Source organism: Tursiops truncatus, chromosome 11 (assembly GCF_011762595.2).
Source record: "Tursiops truncatus isolate mTurTru1 chromosome 11, mTurTru1.mat.Y, whole genome shotgun sequence".
Taxonomy (NCBI): Eukaryota; Metazoa; Chordata; class Mammalia; order Artiodactyla; family Delphinidae; genus Tursiops; species Tursiops truncatus.
The window spans coordinates 76,884,627-76,905,933 of NC_047044.1; the positions used below are offsets into that span (position 1 = coordinate 76,884,627).

A 21,307-nucleotide genomic window follows, 5' to 3' on the forward strand; every position below is an offset into this window, starting at 1 on the left:
CTGTGCAAATAGCTGCTTCTTTGATTCAAGCAGCAGAAAAGCTTCCATTTGAACATCTCAGAACTCTAGCTCTGTAGTATTACTTGTCAGCTATAATATTTTAATGGTAGGTGACTTTCTTTTGTTCCTAAAGGCAAAGGGTGGCTCTCTTGGAGGCTCTTTAGCAGAGAATAAGTTCTTTAGCAATAGGAGAAGATTTGTTTTATTTTGTATGATAAAATGCAACATGAAGAATAACATTAACATGCTTTCCCAGAAATACATTGGGTAAATGATTCTCACAGAAGATAGATATCTAATAATACTGCATACTAATAATGTGTTATTATAGTAATAAAATAATCTGTATATTATGTATGAGGAAATTTTTGCTCAAAGAAATTGTGATTTGCCCTAGGCTACTAGACTCCAGGATATTCAACTAGAACTGGAACCTTGTTTTCTTTTTTTTTTAATTTTATTTTTTTATTGATTTTTGGCTGTTGGGTCTTTGTTGCTGCGCGTGGGCTTTCTCTAGTTGCGGCGAGTGGGAGCTACTCTTCATTGAGGTGCATGGGCTTCTCATTGCGGTGGCTTCTCTTGTTGCGGAGCATGGGCTCTAGGCGCGCTGGCTTCAGTAGTTGCAGCACGTGGGCTCAGTAGTTGTGGCTCACAGGCTCTGGAGCACAGGCTCAGTATTTGTGGCACACGGGCTTAGTTGCTCCATGGCATGTGGGATCTTCCTGGACCAGGGATCGAACCTGTGTCCCCTGCATTGGCAGGCGGATTCTTAACCACTGGGGCACCAGGGAAGTCCCTAGAACCTTGTTTTCTTGGCTATAATTATTATTTATAACAATTAAATAATAAATAAACCCTTTTATATTATTTATAATAATTATAATAATAAACCCTTTCCTCTTAGAGAGTTTCATGATGTCAGTTATACTACTTCAATGGCTTTTTAAAGCTTTTTTCTTGTTTCATATTTTATTACAAAAGGGATAGTATGACAAGCATGGATTAGGAGCAAAACGGTTTGTTTTTTCATCATTAGCAGAGGACTATAGATCCTGGCTTCATTGTTAAGGTTATTTTTGCAAGTAAATAATGTACTGTTGTGTTCTATGCTTGGTGGTAGGATGCACAGTGCCTAGTAAGAATTTATCTGGTCTTTGTCCTGAGTTCCTGGCACAGAACTTCTAGAACCCTGGGGATATCCTGGTAATAGGAATATTATCCTAATGAGGCAACTAATGATGGGACTCCTAGATAGCTTCAGGTAGAGGTTGGTTACAGAAGGACATTGAACCAACTTAGGAGAGGGGAGGAGATTAGAGATTGAGTTTCGATAACATGGTTAATGATTTTATCAGTTGTGCGTATGTAATGGAGCCCCAAACTTTATTTTTATTTTTTTAATACTAATTAATTTTTTATTGAAGTATAGTTGATATACAATGTTGTGTTAATTTCTGCTGTACAACAAAGTGATTCAGTTATACATATATATACATTTTTTTTAATATTCTTTAGCATTATGGTTTATCATAGGATACTGAATACAGTTCCCTGTGCTATACAGTAGGACCTTGTGGTTTATCCATTCCATATATAATAGCTTACATCTGCTAACCCCAACCTCCCACTCCATCCCTCCCCTAATCCCCTAGGCTCAGGTTTTTTTCTTTTTTCTTTCTTTTTTTTTAATACAGCAGGCTCTTACTTGTCATCAGTTTTATACACATCAGTGTATACATGTCAATCCCAATCGAGCAATTCATCACACCCCCACCCCCACCCCACCGTGGCTTTCCCTCCTTGGTGTCCATACGTTTGTTCTCTACATCTGTGTCTCAGTTTCTGCCCTGAAAACTGGTTCATCTGTACCATTTTTCTAGGTTCCACATATATGTGTTAATATACGGTATTTGTTTTTCTCTTTCTGACTTACTTCACTCTGTATGACAGTCTCTAGATCCATCCACATCTCAGCATATGACCCAATTTCGTTCCTTATTATGGCTGAGTAATATTCCATTGTATATATATACCATATCTTCTTTATCCATTCATCTGTTGATGGGCATTTAGGTTGCTTCCATGACCTGGCTCTTGTAAATAGTGCCACAATGAACATTGGGGTGCATGTGTCTTTTTGAATTGTGGTTTTCTCTGGTATATGCCCAGTAGTGGGATTGCTGGGTCATGTGGTAATTCTATTTTTCGTTTCTTTTTTTTTTAGACTTTATTCTTTTTTTTTTTTAATTAATTAATTTATTTTTGCAGTGTTGGGTCTTCGTTTCTGTGCAAGGGCTTTCTCTAGTTGTGGCAAGCGGGGGCTACTCTTCATCGCAGTGTGCAGGCCTCTCACTATCGTGGCTTCTCTTATTGGGGAGCACAGGCTCCAGATGTGCAGGCTCAGTACTTGTGGCTCACGGGCCTAGTTGCTCCGTGGCATGTGGGATCCCCCCAGACTAGGGCTCGAACCCATGTCCCCTGCATTAGCAGGCAGATTCTCAACCACTGCGCCACCAGGGAAGCCCCTGTTTTTCGTTTTTTAAGGAACCTCCATACTGTTCTCCATAGTGGCTGTATCAATTTACATTCCCACCAACAGTGCAAGAGGGTTCCCTTTTCTCCACACCCTCTCCAGCATTTGTTGTTTGTAGATTTTCTGAGGAAGCCCATTCTAACTGGTGTGACGTGATACCTCATTGTAGTTTTGATTTGCATTTCTCTAATAATTAGTGATGTTGAGCAGCTTTTCATGTGCTTCTTGGCCATCTGTATGTCTTCTTTGGAGAAATGTCTATTTAGGTCTTCTGCTCATTTTTGGATTGGGTTGTTTGTTTTTTTAATATGGAGCTGTATGAGCTGTTTATATATTTTGGAGATTAATCCTTTGTTGATTCGTTTGCAAATATTTTCTCCCATTTTGAGAGTTGTCTTTTCATCTTGTTTATGGTTTCCTTTGCTATGCAAAAGCTTTTAAGTTTCATTAGGTCTCATTTGTTTCTTTTTCTTTTATTTCCATTACTTTAGGAGGTGGATCAAAAAAGATCTTGCTGTGATTTATGTCAAAGAGTGTTCTTCCTATGATTTCCTCTAAGAGTTTTATAGTGTCTGGTCTTACATTTAGGTCTTTAATCCATTTTGAGTTTATTTTTGTGTATGGTGTTAGGGAGTGTTCTAATTTCATTCTTTTACATGTAGCTGTCCAGTTTTCCCAGCACCACTTATTGAAGAGACTGTCTTTTCTCCATTGTATATCCTTGCCTTCTTTGTCATAGATAAGTTGACCATAGGTACGTGGGTTTATCTCTGGGCTTTCTATCTTGTTCCATTGATCTATGTTTCTGTTTTTGTGCCAATACCATACTGTCTTGATTACTGTAGCTTTGTAGTATAGTCTGAAGTCAGGGAGCCAGATTCCTCCAGCTGCGTTTTTCTTTCTCAAGATTTTTTGGCTATTCGGGGTCATTTGTGTTCCCAAACACACTGTGAAATTTTTTGTTATAGTTCTGTGAAAAATGTCATTGGTAGTTTGATGGGGATTGCATTGAATCTGTAGATTGCTTTGGGTAGTAGAGTCATTTTCACAATGTTGATTCTTCCAGTCCAGAAACATGATATATCGCTCCATCTGTTTGTATTGTTTTTAATTTCTTCATCAGTGTCTTATAGTTTTCTGCATACAGGTCTTTTGTCTCCTTAGGTAGGTTTATTCCTAGGTATTTTATTCTTTTTGTTGCAGTGGTAAATGCGAGTGTTTCCTTTATTTCTCTTAGAGATTTTTCATCATTAGTGTATAGGAATGCATGAGATTTCTGTGCATTAATTTTGTATCCTGCAACTTTACCAAATTCATTGATTAGCTCTAGTAGTTTTCTGGTGTCATCTCTAGGCTTCTCTATGTATAGTATCATGTCATCGGCAAACAGTGACAGTTTTACTTCTTCTTTTCCAATTTGTATTAATTTTATTTCTTTTTCTTCTCTGATTGCCGAGGCTAAAACTTCCAAAACTATGTTGAATAATAGTGGTGAGACTGGACATCCTTGTCTTCTTCCTGATCTTAGAGGAAATGCTTTCAGTTTTTCACCATTGAGAATGATGTTTGCTGTGGGTTTATCATATACGGTCTTTATTATGTTGAGATAGGTTCCCTCTATGCCCACTTTCTGGAGAGTTTTTATCATAAATTTGTGTGGAATTTTGTCGGAAGCTTTTTCTGCATCTATTGAGATGATCATATGGTTTTTCTTCTTCATTTTGTTAATATGGTGTATCACATTTATTGATTTGCATATATTGAAGAATCCTTGCCTCCCTGGGATAAATCCCACTTGATCACGGTGTATGATCCTTTTCATGTGTTGTTGGATTCTGTTTGCTAGTATTTTGTTGAGGATTTTTCATCTATATTCATGAGTGATATTGATCTGTAATTTTCTTTTTTTGTAGTATCTTTGTCTGGTTTGGGTATCAGGGTGATGGTGGCCTCATAGAATGAATTTGGGAGTGTTCCTTCCTCTGCAATATTTTGGAAGAGTTTGAGAAGGATGGGTGTTAGCTCTTTTCTAAATGTTTGATAGAATTCACCTGTGATGCCATCTGGTCCTGGACTTTTGTTTGTTGGAAGATTTTTAATCACAGTTTCAATTTCATTACTTGTGATTGGTCTGTTCATATTTTCTATTTCTTCCTGGTTCAGTCTTGGAAGGTTATACCTTTCTAAGTATTTGTCCATTTCTTCCAGGTTGTCTATTTTATTGGCATAGAGTTGCTGGTAGTAGTCTCTTCGGATGCTTTGTATTTCTGCGGTGTCTGTTGTAACTTCTTTTTCCTTTCTAATTTTATTGATTTGAGTCCTCTCCGTCTTTCTTAATGAGTCTGACTAACGGTTTATCAATTTTGTTTATTTTCTCAAAGAACCAGCTTTTAGTTTTATTGAGCTTTGCTATTGTTTTCTTTGTTGCTATTTCATTTATTTCTGCTCTGATCTTTATGATTTCTTTCCTTCTGCTAACTTTGGGTTTAGTTTGTTCTTCTTTCTCTAGTTCCTTTAGGTGTAAGGTTAGATTATTTATTTGAGATTTTTCTTGTTTCTTGAGGTAGGCTTGTATAGCTATAAACTTCCCTCTTAGAACTGCTTTTGCTGCATCCCATAGGTTTTGGATCGTCGTGTTTTCATTGTCATTTGTTTCTGGGTGTTTTCTGATTTCCTCTTTGATTTCTTCAGTGATCTCTTGGTTATTTAGTAACGTATTGTTTAGCCTCCGTGTGTTTGTGTTTTTTACATTTTTTCCCCTGTAATTCATTTCTAATCTCATAGCGTTGTGGTCAGAAAAGATGCTTGATAAGATTTCAATTTTCTTAAATTTACTGAGGCTTGATTTGTGACCCAAGATGTGATCTATCCTGGAGAATGTTCTGTGCACACTTGAGAAGAAAGTGTAATCTGCTGTTTTTGGTTGGAATGTCCTATAAATATCAATTAAATCTATCTGGTCTATTGTGTCATTTAAAGCTTCTGTTTCCTTATTTATTTTCATTTTGGATGATCTGTCCATTGGAGTAAATGTGGTGTTAAAGTCCCCCACTATTACTGTGTTACTGTCGATTTCCTCTTTTACAGCTGTTTGCCTTATGTATTGAGGTGCTCCTATGTTGGGTGCATATATATTTATAATTGTTATATCTTCTTCTTGGATTCATCCCTTGATCATTATGTAGTATCCTTCCTTGTTTCTTGTAACATTCTTTATTTTAAAGTCTATTTTATCTGATATGAGTATTGTGACTCCAGCTTTCGATTTCCATTTGCATGGAATATCTTTTTCCAGCCCCTCACTTTCAGTCTGTATGTGTCCCTAGGTCTGAAGTGGGTCTCTTGTAGACAGCATATATATGGGTCTTGTTTTTGTATCCATTCAGCAAGCCTGTGTCTTTTGGTTGGAGCACTTAATCCATTCACGTTTAAGGTAGTTATTGGTGTGTATGTTCCTATGACCATTTTCTGAATTGTTTTGGGTTTGTTTTTGTAGGTCCTTTTCTTCTCTTGTGTTTCCCACTTAGAGAAGTTCCTTTAGCATTTGTTGTAGAGCTGGTTTGGTGGTGCTGAATTCTCTTAGCTTTTGCTTGTCTGTAAAGCTTTTGATTTCTCCATCAAATCTGAATGAGATCCTTGCTGGGTAGAGTAATCTTGGTTGTACGTTCTTCCCTTTCATCACTTTAAGTATATCATGCCACTCCCTTCTGGCTTGTAGAGTTTCTGCTGAGAAATCAGCTGTTAACCTTAAGGGAGTTCCCTTGTATGTTATTTGTCGTTTTTCCCTTGCTGCTTTCAATAATTTTTCTTTGTCCCTAATTTTTGCCAATTTGATTACTCTATGTCTCAGTGTGTTTCTCCTTGGGTTTATCCTGTGTGGGACTCGCTGTGCTTCCTGGACGTGGGTGGCTCTTTCCTTTCCCATGTTAAGGAAGTTTTCGACTATAATCTCTTCAAATATTTTCTTGGGTCCTTTCTCTCTCTCTTCTCCTTCTGGGACCCCTATAATGCGAATGTTGTTGTGTTTAATGTTGTCCCAGAGGTCTCATAGGCTGTCTTCATTTCTTTTCATTCTTTTTTTTTATTCTGTTCCACAGCAGTGAATTCCACCATTCTGTATTCCAGGTCACTTATTCTTCTGCCTGAGTTATTCTGCTATTGATTCCTTCTAGTGTAGTTTTCATTTCAGTTATTGTATTGTTCATCTCTGTTTGTTTGTTCTTTAATTCTTCTAGGTCTTTGTTAAACATTTCTTGCATCTTCTCGATCTTTGCCTCCATTGTTTTTCCGAGGTCCTGGATCATCTTCACTATCGTTATTCTGAATTCTTTTTCTGGAAGGTTGTGTATCTCCACTTCATTTAGTTGTTTTTCTGGGGTTTTATCCTGTTTCTTCATCTGGTACATAGCCCTCTGCCTTTTCATCTTGTCTATGTTTCTGTGAATGTGATTTTTTCCCACAGGCTGCAGGATTGTAGTTCTTCTTGCTTCTGCTGTCCCTCCTCTGGTGGATGAGGCTATCTACGAGGCTTGTGCAGGTTTTCTGATGGGAGGAACTGGTGGTGGATAGAGCTGGCATTGCTCTGGTGGGCAGAGCTGTAAAACTTTAATCCGCTTGACTGCTGATGGGTAGGGCTGGGTTCCCTCTGTGTTGGTTGTTTGGCCTGAGGCAACCGAACACTGGAGCCTATCTGGGCTCTTTGGTGGGGCTAATGGTGGACTCTGGGTGGCTCACGCCAAGGAGTACTTCTCAGAACTTCTGCTGCCAGTGTCTCTATCCCCACGGTGAGCCCCAGCCACCCCCTGCCTCCGCAGAAAACCCTCCAACACTAGCAGGTAGGTCTGGTTCAGTCTCCCCTGGGTTCACTGCTCCTTCCCCTGGGTCCCGATGTGCACACTACTTTGTGTGTGCCCTCCAAGAGTGGAGTCTCTGTTTCCCCCAGTCCTGTCAAAGTCCTGCAGTCAAATCCCACTAGCCTTCAAAGCCTGATTCTCTAGGAATTCCTCCTCCCGTTGCCGGACCCCCAGGTTGGGAAGCCTGACGTGGGGCTCAGAACCTTCACTCTGGTGGGTGGACTTCTGTGGTATAATTTTTCTCCAGTCTGTGAGTCACCCACCCAGCAGTTATGGGATTTGATTTTGCTGTGATTGCGCCCCTCCTCCCATCTCATTGTGGCTTCTCCTTTGTCTTTGGATGTGGGGTATCTTTTTTGGTGAGTTCCAATGTCTTCCTGTCGATGATTGTCCAGCAGCTAGTTGTGATTCTGGTGTTCTCACAAGAGGGAGGGAAAGCACGTCCTTCTACTCTGCCATCTTGGTTCAGGGTCCCAGTCAAGCCCCAAACTTTAGACACCAAAGCTCAGTGGAGCTTCCTGGTTGATGAACACATTGTTGAGGGGGTGAGGTGGTGTGTAACACACCCTGATTCCACAAGGAGAGAGCATGAAAGTTCTGCAGTCCTTCTCAGACCTCAACCTGTGTGTATCTTCATTTGTCTGGTCCTTCTGATTTGTATCCCTTGTAATAAAATTATAATCATAAGTATAGCATTTTTCTGAGTTCTGTGAGTTATAAATTGTCAAACTAGAGGGGCTTGTGGGAACTTCCAAATGTATTGCCAGTCTGTGAGAAGTGCAGGTGGCCTGCGGAATCTCTGAAATCAGGGCAGTCTTATTGGGCGCCATGCCCTCTAATGGATAATGCCTGCACTAACTCCAGGTGGTTAGGGACAGAATTAAATTGGGGTACCTCCAGCTGAGTTTGAAACAGAATATCTGTATTGTGTACTCCTTTGGTTCCCAGTGAATAAACTTCAGTAATTGAAGGGTATTTATATTTAATGTTAACTAAATAAAGTATGGCTCTTTAAATTTGATGTAATCAAGAAGGAAATATATTATGAGTCTCTTAGAAATTCACAACTTACTGGATGGATATTGATATACTTTTATTAAGATCTTAATCAAAATAAACTTTTAGGATTACCAGAATTCAGGTTTCTTTATCGACGAACATTTTTCAGTAGTGTCTATGAATTTTCAGAGATCCCTCCAGCTTCTTTTGCTTGATTCCCTTTGTGACCAGCAGCCTCCATCTGCAAGATCACCAGCTGGATCTAGAGGTTGTAGATTTAGAAAGGCTAATAGGCCCATCGTGAGTTAAAACCTGTGGTCTTGATTAGTAGCTTAGTGGTGGGTATATGGCTTCTTCTGTGAAAGGTAGAGAGCATCCATAGAAAGTGGGCAAATTCTATCCCATATTTGAAGAACTATACTCATCATGCATTTGAGCACAGTAGCAGGCAATGTAGAGCATTACCAAGGAAGAGAAGGTGCAGTATAGTCAGGAATTGCTTCTGATTATAGACAGAAGGTCAAAACTAACACAAAATTCACGCTAATCCAGAAATACAAAAATAGCTGACTGTTGTAATAACAACCCTAGACTATCAGTGGCTCAAAACAATAGAAGCTTATTTCTCATTCATTGTTTAATCTAATGTAGGCCAATGTGGGAAGGGGCTCTGTTTTGCAGGGGCATTCAATGAGCCAGGTTTCTTCCATGTGTGGCCTTCCCGTCTTTAAGGCCCCATTTCCATTTGCATTTAGCTGGTGAGTAGCAGAAGAAAGACAGGTTGTGTGTCTCAAGCTGGAGGTGACACCCATCACTTCTGCTCCCATTTCATTGGTAAGAAATAGTCTTTTGGCCCCCACCCAGATGCAAGGATATTGGGAAGGAGAGGAGAACATGGATGTTGGTGAGCACCTGCTGTCTGTCATAAATCCAGGACCAGTAATAGCTGTTCACTGGTGCTAAGATAATTGGCATGGCTTATTCAAGTGAGAATGGTTTGGGACTGTCTCAAGGAGTGCCAGAGGGAGAAAAGATAAAGTGGCGAGAGCGCATCCCCTCGTGGATTCAGTGTCCTGTATAAATGTTATCAAACTCAGGTTTGGCTGCTTGATGCTTGAAAGCCAATACTTGAGAGACAAGTGCTGGTAGGAATGGAAAGGTTGCTTTATTCAGGAGGCCAGCAACCTGGGGAGAAAGCGGACTCATGTCTGAAAACCAACTCCGAAGACTCTGCTCTACCGTGAAATTTTTAAAGGGAGAATTATTTGAGGAGGGTGTCAGAGTCTTTGTTCTCTTCCACTCTGTGCAGACTTTCTTCTGATTGGTTGATGGTAAGGTAACAGGGCGGTGTTCCAGGACTCTTGTGCTCAGCCTGAAGTTACCATCCTCCATCTGGGTGGGGGCCTTAGTTCCTGCAGAAGAACTCAAAGGTATTTTGTTAAGTATATTCCTGTGATGGAACCAGGACCCTGCCCTGTGGCTATACCACCCTTTCTTGACTGCTCCTCCTTTGTTTCTGCATTCCCTCCCTTCCCTGATAAGCAACTGTTTGAATCTGCCCTTTGGGACTCAGGGAAGGTCAAGGAGGCTGAATGACGCCTATTTCCTGCAAACAAGAAATGGGTGACATGGAAAGGATTTGTACCTGGGAGGGCTTCAGAGGGTCCTGTTCTGTTTCATAAAGGCTTACAAGGATAAAGTAGGTAAGCTGTATGCTGGGGATAGGAAGTGTGGTTGCCTGGGGAGTACACCCTGTATCAGCCATAACGTAGTATGGAATAGGCAAACCAGCTCTCTGTGTACAATTAGGAAGGCAAGGTAGGAGAGTGAGAGATCCTCAGAGGATTGGACTCTCCTGATCAGGCCTAGAGCATCAGTCACTGTGTCTGGCATAGTGTAGGCACACTGGAAATGTTGCCTGAATGAGTTAACATCCTCCTGTCTTTAACAAAACAAAACCTGAAACCCTTCCCTCAACCCCACATTCTCCTCCAATATTATCCCTTTATCATCTTTCCAGCAGAACTCCTCAGAAGAGTTGACTATGCTCTCTGCTTCGACTTCCTCTCTTTGCAGTCTTCCTTGGAACAATGCCAGACAGGTTTTCTCCCCCACACCACACAGAAATCTCTTTGTCAAGGTCGCAGTGACTTCCTGTTGTCAGCACCGTCCTTGTTAAAACATTTTCTTTAACTTGGCTTGCATGATGCTTCTGGTTTTCTCTTACCTTACTGACGGCTTTTTCTCATTTACCTTTTTGCCAGTTCCTCATCCTCTTCCCAGCCTCTCAGTGTTGCTTGAGTTCCCTAGGTCTGACCCCAGGCTTCCTCTCTTCATCTACAGTCATTTCCTAAGTGATCTTACCCAGCCCTGTGATGTTAAATACCGTCCTTTTTATGTTTCTAACTCTTCCCCTGAATTTAAATTCGTATATCTAGGGGCTTCCCTGGTGGCACAGTGGTTAAGAATCCGCCTGCCAATGCAGGGGACACGGGTTCGAGCCCTGGTCTGGGAAGATCCCACATGCTGCGGAGCAGCTAAGCCCGTGTGTCACGTCTACTGAGCCTGTGCTCTAGAGACCGTGAGCCACAACTACTGAGCCCACACACCACAACTACGGAAGCCCGCGCGCCTAGAGCCCATGCTCTGCAACAAGAGAAGCCACCGCAATGAGAAGCCCGCACACTGCAACAAAGAGTAGCCCCCGCTCATCGCAACTAAAGAAAGACCATGTGCAGCAATGAGGACCCAACACAGCCAAAGATAAATAAATAAACAAACAAATAAATAAAAATAAAAAAATTCGTATATCTAAATGCTTATTCAAAAACTTCTCTTGGATATCTAATAGGCATCTCAGAGTTAACATATCCAAAACTGAATTCTTCGTTCCAGCTCCCTGACAGCCCTCCTCTCCACAGTAAAATCCCTGTCTTCTCCATTGTTCCTTGTTTCAGTAAATAGCTACCCTGTTCATCCAGGTGCTTAGACCAAAATCCATGGTATCACCATATCCTTCTTGACTATTCGTTTCTCTCATATCTAATCCATCAGCAAATCATATATAATACTTTATGCCTTCAGAATGTATTCAGAATCTTATCACTTCTCACCACCCTAGCACTCTCTCTCTAATCTGTACTGCCATCATCTCTTGCCTGGACTGTTGCAGAAGCTCCTAGCTGATCTCTTTGCATCTACCCTTGACCACTACAGTCTGTTCTCTCAGCTGCCAGGGTGATCTTTTTAAAACAAAGTCACTTCTCTGTTTAAGACACTCCAGTTACTTCCCATGGTACTTAGTATCAAATCAAAAGTCCACACCACAGCCTACAAGGTCCTGTTTTATCTGGCTCCTGGCTATCTCTCTGACTTCATTTTCCACCACCTCACTCAGATGCATCGGTGTCCTGGTCTTGCTGAATCTCAGCTGGGACAAGCTCACTTGTACCACAGGGACTGTCCACTTGCTATTTCCCTTGCCTGAAATACTTTTCCTGAGATGACCTCGTACATAAAATTAAGAGCACAGACTCTGGAGTCAGACTGCTTAGGTTTGAATTTCCTCGTTATCTGACCTGAGCAAGTTATTTAACCTTTTTGTGCCTCAGTTTCTACATCTGTAAAATGAGAACAATAATGGGACCTACTTCATAGAGTAATTATGCTGATGAAATGGGTTAATATATGTAGAGCACTTAGAATAACACCTGCCTATAGTAAGCTCTGTGCGTTAACTATGTGATGGCTACTACTTCATCAGGTCTCTGCTTATACGTCGCCTGCTCAGAGATGTCTAAATAGTTGGAGAATTATCAGAATGAATGGTGAATATGCAGCCTCCTGGGGCATGTGCTTTGAAGGGGACAGCTTACTGTGGTGTAGAGACGGCACATGTGCAGGAAATGTCTTTCTGTGAAAGGAGTGCCCCTTTATTTTAGTTACCACCGTGAAGGTGCCCACCTCTCCTCACCCACCCCCATTTCTCTTTCCCTGGTCAGTCTCTTGTAGGACCCATTGCTGCCTAGTATTCCCTCTCCCAACTCCTGCTCATAGTAATTCAGGCTGGGTCTTTGGAGATAGACATTTGGAGACCTGTAGGGTTAGACATGGGAAGGAGAAGAGTTACCTCACCACCATATCATCCCTTTTTCTTTGCCTCAGCATGGACTTCTTAGGCAGCATCCATAGTATCTCCATTTCCTCCTCTCACCTTTATCAAAATACTGAGGAAAAATTACTGACTGTGAGTATTCTGTCCGTGTGTGTGTGTGTGTGTGTGTGTGTGTGTGTGTGTGTGTGTGTGTGTTTTAACTTTACCTTTAGAGAGAAAAGGAACACAGTGAAAAAGGGACAGGGCAGAAGAGATTACCTGTTTCAACTTCCCTTCTGTTTTCATTATTCCTATCAGCAAACTTTCTTTAAAGCACCTAGGCTTCAGTGATATCCCTCAGGGACAGGAGCATAGGGAAGTATTGGGAGACTTGGCCTTGTTTTGTGGAGAAATACCCTGTTCAGAAATAGACTGGTGGAAATGGACAACAAGGGAGGGAACTCACTGGGGCCCTAGGAGTGGGAAGGTTCAGAGAGGAGATGAGTGAAGAAATATGTAACAGGGTCTCTCAGCCTGAGAAATAGCTTCAAGGTTCACAGATATCCCTCTACTTGCAACCTCATGCACAGACTATAGAAATCCTCACCAGTGACTTGGAGCTGGGGGCAGGGTCCCTGACTCCCAGTGCCAATTGAGAGGAAGCATGGAGCTACCAAAAGGCCAGATCTCGTGCTCCCAGCCACAGGGAGAAGAGGTGTATTTTTGGTATTCTAACATCATCTACAAAGTAAGAAGAGGATTAGATTCTTTGTAATATGACATATTTCAGAAACTTTATGAGAGTTAAGAAAGTTTTAGATCTCAGTCCTTCTAGACCTGCCCATATACATTCTAGTATGTTAAGTAAAAATATTAGTTACATCTTTTTTTTTTTTTTTTTTTTTTTGGCCACGTGATGTGGCTTGTGGGATCTCAGTTCCCTGACCAGGGATCGAACCCAGGCCCTCGGCAGTGACAGCCCGGAGCACAAGCCACTGGACCGCCAGGGAATTCCCTAGTTACATTTCTTTTATAGTTATACATTATCTTTTTAAATATATGTGCTATAAAGTAGACTTTGAAATCCAAATTTGGTCTAATGGTGATTCACATTATAGCTTTGCATGAAGCAGATGCACTTATTTCACTGGAAATTCTCTGAATTATTTAGGCCATAATTAATTGGATTTTTGTAATCTGGAGGCAGTAATAAAATAATTGAATCTCAAATCTGTTAAAATTATTTTTGCTTATGTACCATTCTCCGTATAACTGGCCAGAGTAAAATGATCTGGAATAGCTTTCATATTTTTTCTTTTTGTCCAGTAAAACCGGAAACAAAGGCTATATGAAGTAATTGGTAAATATAATGGCAGTGATACTCTGAACACAGCCAAGAGTTTACACCTTAAACAGGGCAGGATAGGCTTTAGATAAGAGCTCTGTAGAATTATCAGACCATTGAATGGATTAGTTTCCCTACTTTGTGTCTCATTTCTGTAAGAGGGACATTCAGCGTCATTTGTAAAATTTATGCTTGCTTTTCTAAATGGGGAGATATTTGTGTCACTTGGAGTAAGTAGTCTAATACTACCCTACCCTGCTACTACTCTAATTAGTAGTTGTTATTCCCCTGACCCAGAAAGAGGAAGCTTGTAGTATATATTCAATGAGTGAGGTCTGCTTCTCCACTTCTTTCATGTTAGTCCCAGTTGTAACAATATTGCCTCCCAGGAGTATGCAGTAACCTGGAGGAGTGCACTGACTTGTGTGCCCACTGGGGCACCCTCAACCAAGGGCTTTGCACACTGGGTGTATTTTGGGGGCCTGTTCAGAGGTCTATTTTGGGTCATCTATCCCTGATGATAGATGGATGTCCATTCACGGTTCTGGCTGTCCCTAAAGATCCAAATAACTTCCGTCGTGATTTCAGGGGGCCCTTAGCCATTTATAATGAGTCAGTTCCTTTATTCCTTCAGTTCAGGAGTTCCATAGGTAGCTTTCCCAGCCCTGTTATTGTTGTTTTGTGGAGGGAGAGCATAGAAAATTTCTGCAAACCTTGTTTGGGATCTAGAACTCTCACAATATCTGTGGATAGATAAATAGCATCCCAAAGTAGAAGCTTAGCCTGTGCTACTCTCTTGGGATCGTTCAGACCTTTGAGATGTGGATAGGAATGTTCCCTGGCTATTCGGACCCTACAGTCATCATTATTTGGCTCTTTAAAGGAAAGACTCTGACATCTCTAAGACATACAGAAGTTTACACACCCTTCAAAGCTTCAAAGCACCCTTACAGAGCTCTAGTGTGAATTTTTTAATACCCTGTGTACTCATTGTAGTAAATTTTCCCCAAGACTTGATACTTCTTAGTCAATGGTACATAAGAGGATAGTTGACTAATGGAATCTCTGTAGCGAGCAAACTTGAGCTTGTGTTTGCATAGCTTATTTCTCTTAACTGTTACCCTGTACCAAAATAATGAGAGTTGCCATTTTGCTGGAAGTTGTTACTGTGGGGCCTAGCCTCATCTTTGGTGAAGACAGTGCTATAGGTATTAAGAGGAACACAACTGTTAGTTATATTTATGAGACTTGGAGGAGCACAGACAAGCTTCTGATTAAAATAGTGAGCAAACAGCAATGACAGAAAATAATTTATCAGCTGCTTATGCCAGCAAATTAATGGAAAGATATTTTAGAAAAGAGTGCCTAAATGAAGCAGTGGAAAAATGGATAAGAATGTAAATAGATTACAACACTTAATCTTCTTAAATTAGTAATATATTTCAAAGTATAAATTATTCTGTGAGAAATCAAAATGGTGTCCAAAACTAGTTTCTTACTACAATATGAATCCACAGTCATTTGGAACAAAATGCCACACTTGATGTGTTTTATTACTTTTAATCATTTGGATGGATTAACAGTGAGATATCTGTGTTAGCCTTTACAAAAGGTAGACTACTTATAAGATTGGATATAATATATGTTTTTGTCCTTACATTAAATATTGGAATGTAATTTTTAAAAACAGACTTGATTTTTGGAACAGTTTTAGATTTACAGAAAAATGGAGAAGATAATAAGAGAGTTCCCATATACACCCCACCACACCTCCCTCCATGCACAGTTTTCCCTGTCATTAACATCCTAGGATAGTATGATGCTTGTGTTGCAGTTAATGGATCAATATGATAGATTATTGTTAACTAAAGTCTATACTCCATTCAGATTTCCTTTTGTTTACTTAATGTCCTTTCTCTGTTGGAGGAACCCATCCAGTATACTACATTACATTCAGTTGTCTTGTCTCCTTAGGCTCCTCTCGGCTATGACAGTTTCTCAGACCTTACTTGTTTTTGAAGACCTTGACAGTTTTGACAAGTATTCGTCAGGTATATTGTAGGTTGCTCCTCTTGAAATTTGTATTATGTTTCTCTACTGATTAGGCTGGGGTTATAGGATCACATAGTAAGACTATGTTTAGCCTTGTAAGAAACTGCAAACTGTCTTTCCTAAGTGGCTGTACCTTTTTGCATTACCACCACCAATTTACGAGAGTTCTGTCTCTTTGCATACTTGTCAGCATTTGGTATAGTCAGTTTTTTGGACTTCAGCCATTCTGATAGGTTTGCAGAAATTGGGGTGCAATTTCCATAGTTGGTCATTTAGTCTTACTACCATATTTTATTATATCTGACTATAGAAACATTGGCTTTCTCCTGATATTTCTCTTTAAATTAGCATTAAGAAAAGTGTGTACTTTTTCCCATATGAATAACTGTTACAGATGTTTCAATAGCATTTCGCTTATTACATTAAAATACAATTACCTATTTTCTTTCCTTTCTAATTACTAATAGCTTATAAGCTACGTACTATTAGTGTTAAGCTGTGTTCCGTTGATGTTAATGTCTCATGTTTAATTGCTTTTGTTTAATTTTTTAATTCTCATTTTCCATTCTTCACAGTCATTTTTGCTTTTTTGTTTGTGTTTCTTTGTTCATAAAGCTTTTTTGTTTCTGTTACATTATGTAGTTTTGTACCAATGGCTAGAAGCAGATCGTCATGGCAAGAGCCAAGGTGCTGCAAATACGACTTCAGGTAAAAATAAAAATAAAAGTTGAGGTGTTAGAAATTATTATTTTAATTCATCCCAAGCCCATCAAATTGCTTCTTTATTCACTTTTGTTTAGGCAAAAAAAAGGTATTATTTTGTATTTCTGTTCTTTCATTTGCATCTTAATTTTTGTAAAGACCTCATTTGCTTCAAGCCTTGAAGAAATTATTTATTCATTAGTGTTTAAGCTCTCTTGGCAGATATGTCCTATTTTCTTAGGAGAAAAGTCTTCATTGTAGCTTAAGGTCAGTAGGAGGTTACTTGGCAATATTACTTGAAATTAAGTCCACTTGTAGTTGTCATGGGGGAATATTAATATTTGCACAAATTTATAATCCTTGTTTATTTCAGGATAATGTTTAAAAGGTGGATTTTAAGTTAAGTAAAGCATACTTATGTAATTTCCATTTCCTGGGAATCCAAATTCTTAGACTGATTCATTTTTCCTGCTAAGTCCTAGCAATAAATTCTGTTAGAGGTTTATGGGTTCAAAGTGCAAAGGTTAGGTTGCTGCTCTGTCTCACACCTCCAAAAGGCATCTCCAAGATTCTCTTCTTTGACTGGTACTAGTAGGAATAGCTGCATTTACTCACTTCTGAATCCTTAACAGTGTTATCAGAATTATCACTCAGATTTTCTCCAAATTTTCTTCAAAATAATATTTGCCAAGACAGCTGTGTATATAGCAATGATCTTACCCCCTTCTAAAGCAGTCTCATAAGAAGTGATGGTGGTGGTGGTGGTTCTGTTTTTCTTTTGTTAGATTTGTATTTCTGTTTCGTGGGTTTTTGTTTTTGTGAAATTCTTCTTCCCCGGAGGTGGTTTTCCTTCTTTCTCTTCTGGTTGATTCATTGTGCTTCAAGAGGGTGTGGTGTTCCTTCCTTAACAGGACAATTATATTGAAAATGGCAGTATCATGACTTTTCTGATTTATTTCCTGACGTATTAGTAACTTGATATATGAATGAAGATAATGTTACTATTTTAACCAAACTGAGGCAGGAATTCATTAAAAGGTAAGTTGCAAGGAGTTATATCCTGCATTATATGCTGCTTCTTCTGCTCCTGCGGTATTTCATATTTTATTTACATTTGTGAGTGATAAAATAAGCATTTTTGGTATTTGAGGGTGGGCGAAGGAGAGGGTTTCTTGATGGCTGGGTATTATCTGAGGATATCCCGTTGCTGTGTCACTAGCACAGTCAGCAGCATAAACCTTAGAACCAGGAGAGAATTTTTGTTTTTCTTTTTCTCTGACTTGAAGTGAAAAGTAACCTTTCTTTTTTTAATGAAGAAGTAAATAATCTAAAAATTCTTAGCATTTGCATGAAAATCTAGTACCAGCTTAAAGGTACCATTTACCCTTTCTGAAATCAACCGTTAGCCCTCACTCCTTTCTTCAGAGTAGTGACCCATGGATGGTTTCACATTTTCCATTGACTTTCCCATACCCTAGAGGCATGGTGCAGAAATTGATAAACTTTCCTTAGGGGTGCATTTGACAGTTTCTCTTCTAGAAGTGAAAGCTCTCTATCTCTTAGAAGATGGAAATATGAGGTAGAAAGACATAGAGATGAAGTGCTTGCCTAAATAAGTAAGAGGAATCCAAAGGCAAATGATCATTAGCCAAGGGCTGAAATTAGAAGTAAACGGTTAGTTGTTGCAGTAAATCTATTTAAATTATGTGCCTTTATTCAAAAACGCTCCTGTGTATTTTATATTGCAGTCTCCAACAAGATTTTATAGTGTGGCTTTTCCCTCCTTCTGTGATCTGATAAGTTTTGCACTGAAAGGTGTTTTAGTATATGTCTTTTATATTTTTACCAGAGTTGGAAACTGAGTCTAACTAGGTGTCCAAATATGACTCATGAATTGCTTTATGATATTTTTATTTGTACAGATACTGGTAGGTGGCATTTATCTTGATACATCAGCTTGTGTTTTGTACTTACTTAGAACTTAACAAGTAGAAAGAACACAGGAGACAGAATGGTATTGCTCCCAAGGTCTTCTAATTCCTTAATCTCAACTTTCTGACACTGAGAATTTGAGATCCATCCATATGAAAATATTTTGTGAAAGTAAGGCATTTGGAGGTAACAGGTCCCATGGGTGTTAATTTAGTCAAGGACATAAAGAGCTAACAATTATTACTGAATTTTCTTATATATAATAATCAAAGGATAGTCTTTTTACCTTTCCAGAATTTTAACAGGTGATAAAATTGGCTTAGAATAGCTTGTTTCTTTTCAGAGGTTAGTGTGCTTAATGTGTTCTGTCTGCTAAACCAGACAACTCAGTAATGATGTTTCTGATTCTATTAATAATGTTACTTGTAAAAGCATGGAGATGCAGTCAAATTTACCAGAGATTTTTGTGGGAACTCAAGCAAAGTTGCCTCCTTTGGGCACTGCAGCATTAAGTCTATCCATGTACAAAATTTCAGGATCTTAAGAAGTATAATTAGCTTAATTTGAGATGTTTCTTTAGTGAGTTAAATGTTTCCAAATAGATTTTTTTTTTTTTTTTGGTCACCACATGTTGAAATGAGGACAGTAATTAGGTTACAGCAAGGAATATTTTAGCATGTCTTGATTTTTAGTATCAGTTGTGTAGCCAGGATTTTAAAATTCAGATTCTGAACTTTTAAATGCAGATCTCTTATTAACAGTTCCTTTTCAGTTGTCCATTGAAAAATTTACAACTGAGACTATTAGAGGTAGAAATTGAATCAGATTTCAACATTATCAGTCAGTATATATACAAAATAAAAATAAAACTATGACATGCTTTTGAAAAAATTCTAGATATTAACTAATTACTAATTATCTGTTGTAGGTGAAAATTTTGACCAGAGTCCTTTGAGAAGAACATTCAAATCCAAAGTTCTGGCCCACTATCCTCAGAATATAGAATGGAACCCTTTCGATCAAGATGCAGTAAACATGGTATGTGTTTGTTTTTTTTTTCCTCTTCAGCCTTCTTTTTATTTTAAGATGACAATAGTGACTATATTTTGAATGTCTACATTATTTCATTTAATTTAACCCTTTAAATAAAAAATTCTTTAAGATACAGTATCCTCATTTTACAGATGTAGAAAATGAAGCTCAGAGAGGTTAAGTAACTTGCCTAAGGTCCCCATAGCTAATAAGTGTATATAACAGACCCTCAAAGCCCATTTTCTTTTCCAGCTATTAAGCTGTGTGGTGAATTTGTATTACTTAATACATAGATACTTTGGTAACAGTGATATCATTTTCTTGGCCTGAAGTGGAGCCTCATGGAAGGAGCATGATTACAGTTTTCATATTTCAAGGAATGTTTTATGATGGGTCTTTAATTTATCATATTCACAAAGTAAGGTAGGAAAGGAACTTCAATGCATCATTTAGACATTAGTAGGAATTTGTTTATAAGGAATTTAAATTAATGTAATGAGTTACCAGTGGTGATTGTAAGTCCCTTTAGAGGTTCTTAAAAATACAGTAGGTCATAATTTTCAGGTCATTTAGGAAGGGTCCTTCTTAGAGGCCTGCATGATATTTTGTTCCTCCATGATCTCTGTGATTATAAAAATCAGGGGCCCCCAAAGTGAGTAAATCAGGCGCGATAGGCACAGAAGTGATTAAAAGTGGACAGGGACTTCCCTGACGGTCCAGTGGTTAAGACTCCACACAGGGGGCGTGGGTTCCATCCCTGGTCGGGGAACTAAGATCCCGCATGCCATGCAGCGCGGCCAGAAAAGAAAAAAGGGAAGGTGGAGTGAGACACATAGTTGTGGTTCTTTTTGAGTATTTTAAAGGTGGAGCCAAAAGACCCCATTATGATGCGATACTGTAAGGGAAGAAAATTAATATTTAGTAGTAGATGCCTGCTAGATACGTCATGAATGTTACTTTCACATACATGTTTACATGTACCCAGTGAGGATTCTTATTCATATTTTACAGAGGTTAAGTTTACTTGCCCAGTTATACAGGGAGTCTCAGAGGTTAAATCCAGATCATTTTTACTCTCTAGCTCACTTTTTTCCCACCTGCATGCTGCCTCCCCCAAAGAAAAGCTATGTAACTTGGTTTTGACATGCCCCAAAATGATATGGGTCACATTGGATCCTTTGCAGTATTTCTCTTATCACAGTAAACCCATTCCAGTCTGGACTTATTCCAAGGATGGAATAGCATGGTACTTTTTCTAAGGACAGATATCTAAGGCACTTGGCAGTTCGACTTTGATTCTTTACAGAGCACAGTGTACTTATTTCTCTTGACTGTTACCCTATACCAAAATAATGAGTTGCCATTTTGCTGGAAGTTGTTACTGTGGGGCCTAGCCTCATCTTTGGTGAAGACAGTGCTATAGGTATTAAGAGGAACACAACTGTTAGTTATATTTATGAGACTTGGAGGAGCACAGACAAGCTTCTGATTAAAATAGTGAGCAAACAGCAATGACAGAAAATAATTTATCAGCTGCTTATGCCAGCAAATTAATGGAAAGATATTAAAGAAAAGAGTGCCTACATGAAGCAGTGGAAAAATGGATAAGAATGTAAATAGATTACAACACTTAATCTTCTTAAATTAGTAATATATTTCAAAGTATAAATTATTCTGTGAGAAATCAGAATGGTGTCCAAAACTAGTTTCTTACTACAATATGAATCCACAGTCATTTGGAACAAAATGCCACACTTGATGTGTTT

At 39.0% G+C, this 21,307-nt stretch overlaps 1 protein-coding gene across 7 annotated transcripts in view; it reads left to right on the forward strand.

Annotated features, from left to right (window-relative positions):
* DENND5B (DENN domain containing 5B) overlaps window positions 1-21,307 on the forward strand; it is a 212,911-nt gene that overhangs the window by 82,863 nt on the left and 108,741 nt on the right. For 4 of the 7 annotated variants that reach the window (XM_073788867.1, XM_073788868.1, XM_073788866.1 and 1 more), the window contains exons 2-3: window positions 16,518-16,583; window positions 19,438-19,547. In XM_073788867.1, the coding sequence (XP_073644968.1) occupies window positions 16,518-16,583; window positions 19,438-19,547 (176 nt within the window). Of the gene's footprint in view, window positions 1-15,797; window positions 15,875-16,517; window positions 16,584-19,437; window positions 19,548-21,307 lie in introns of all 7 variants that reach the window. The other 3 variants (XM_073788865.1, XM_073788869.1, XM_073788864.1) reach the window with 2 other exon arrangements.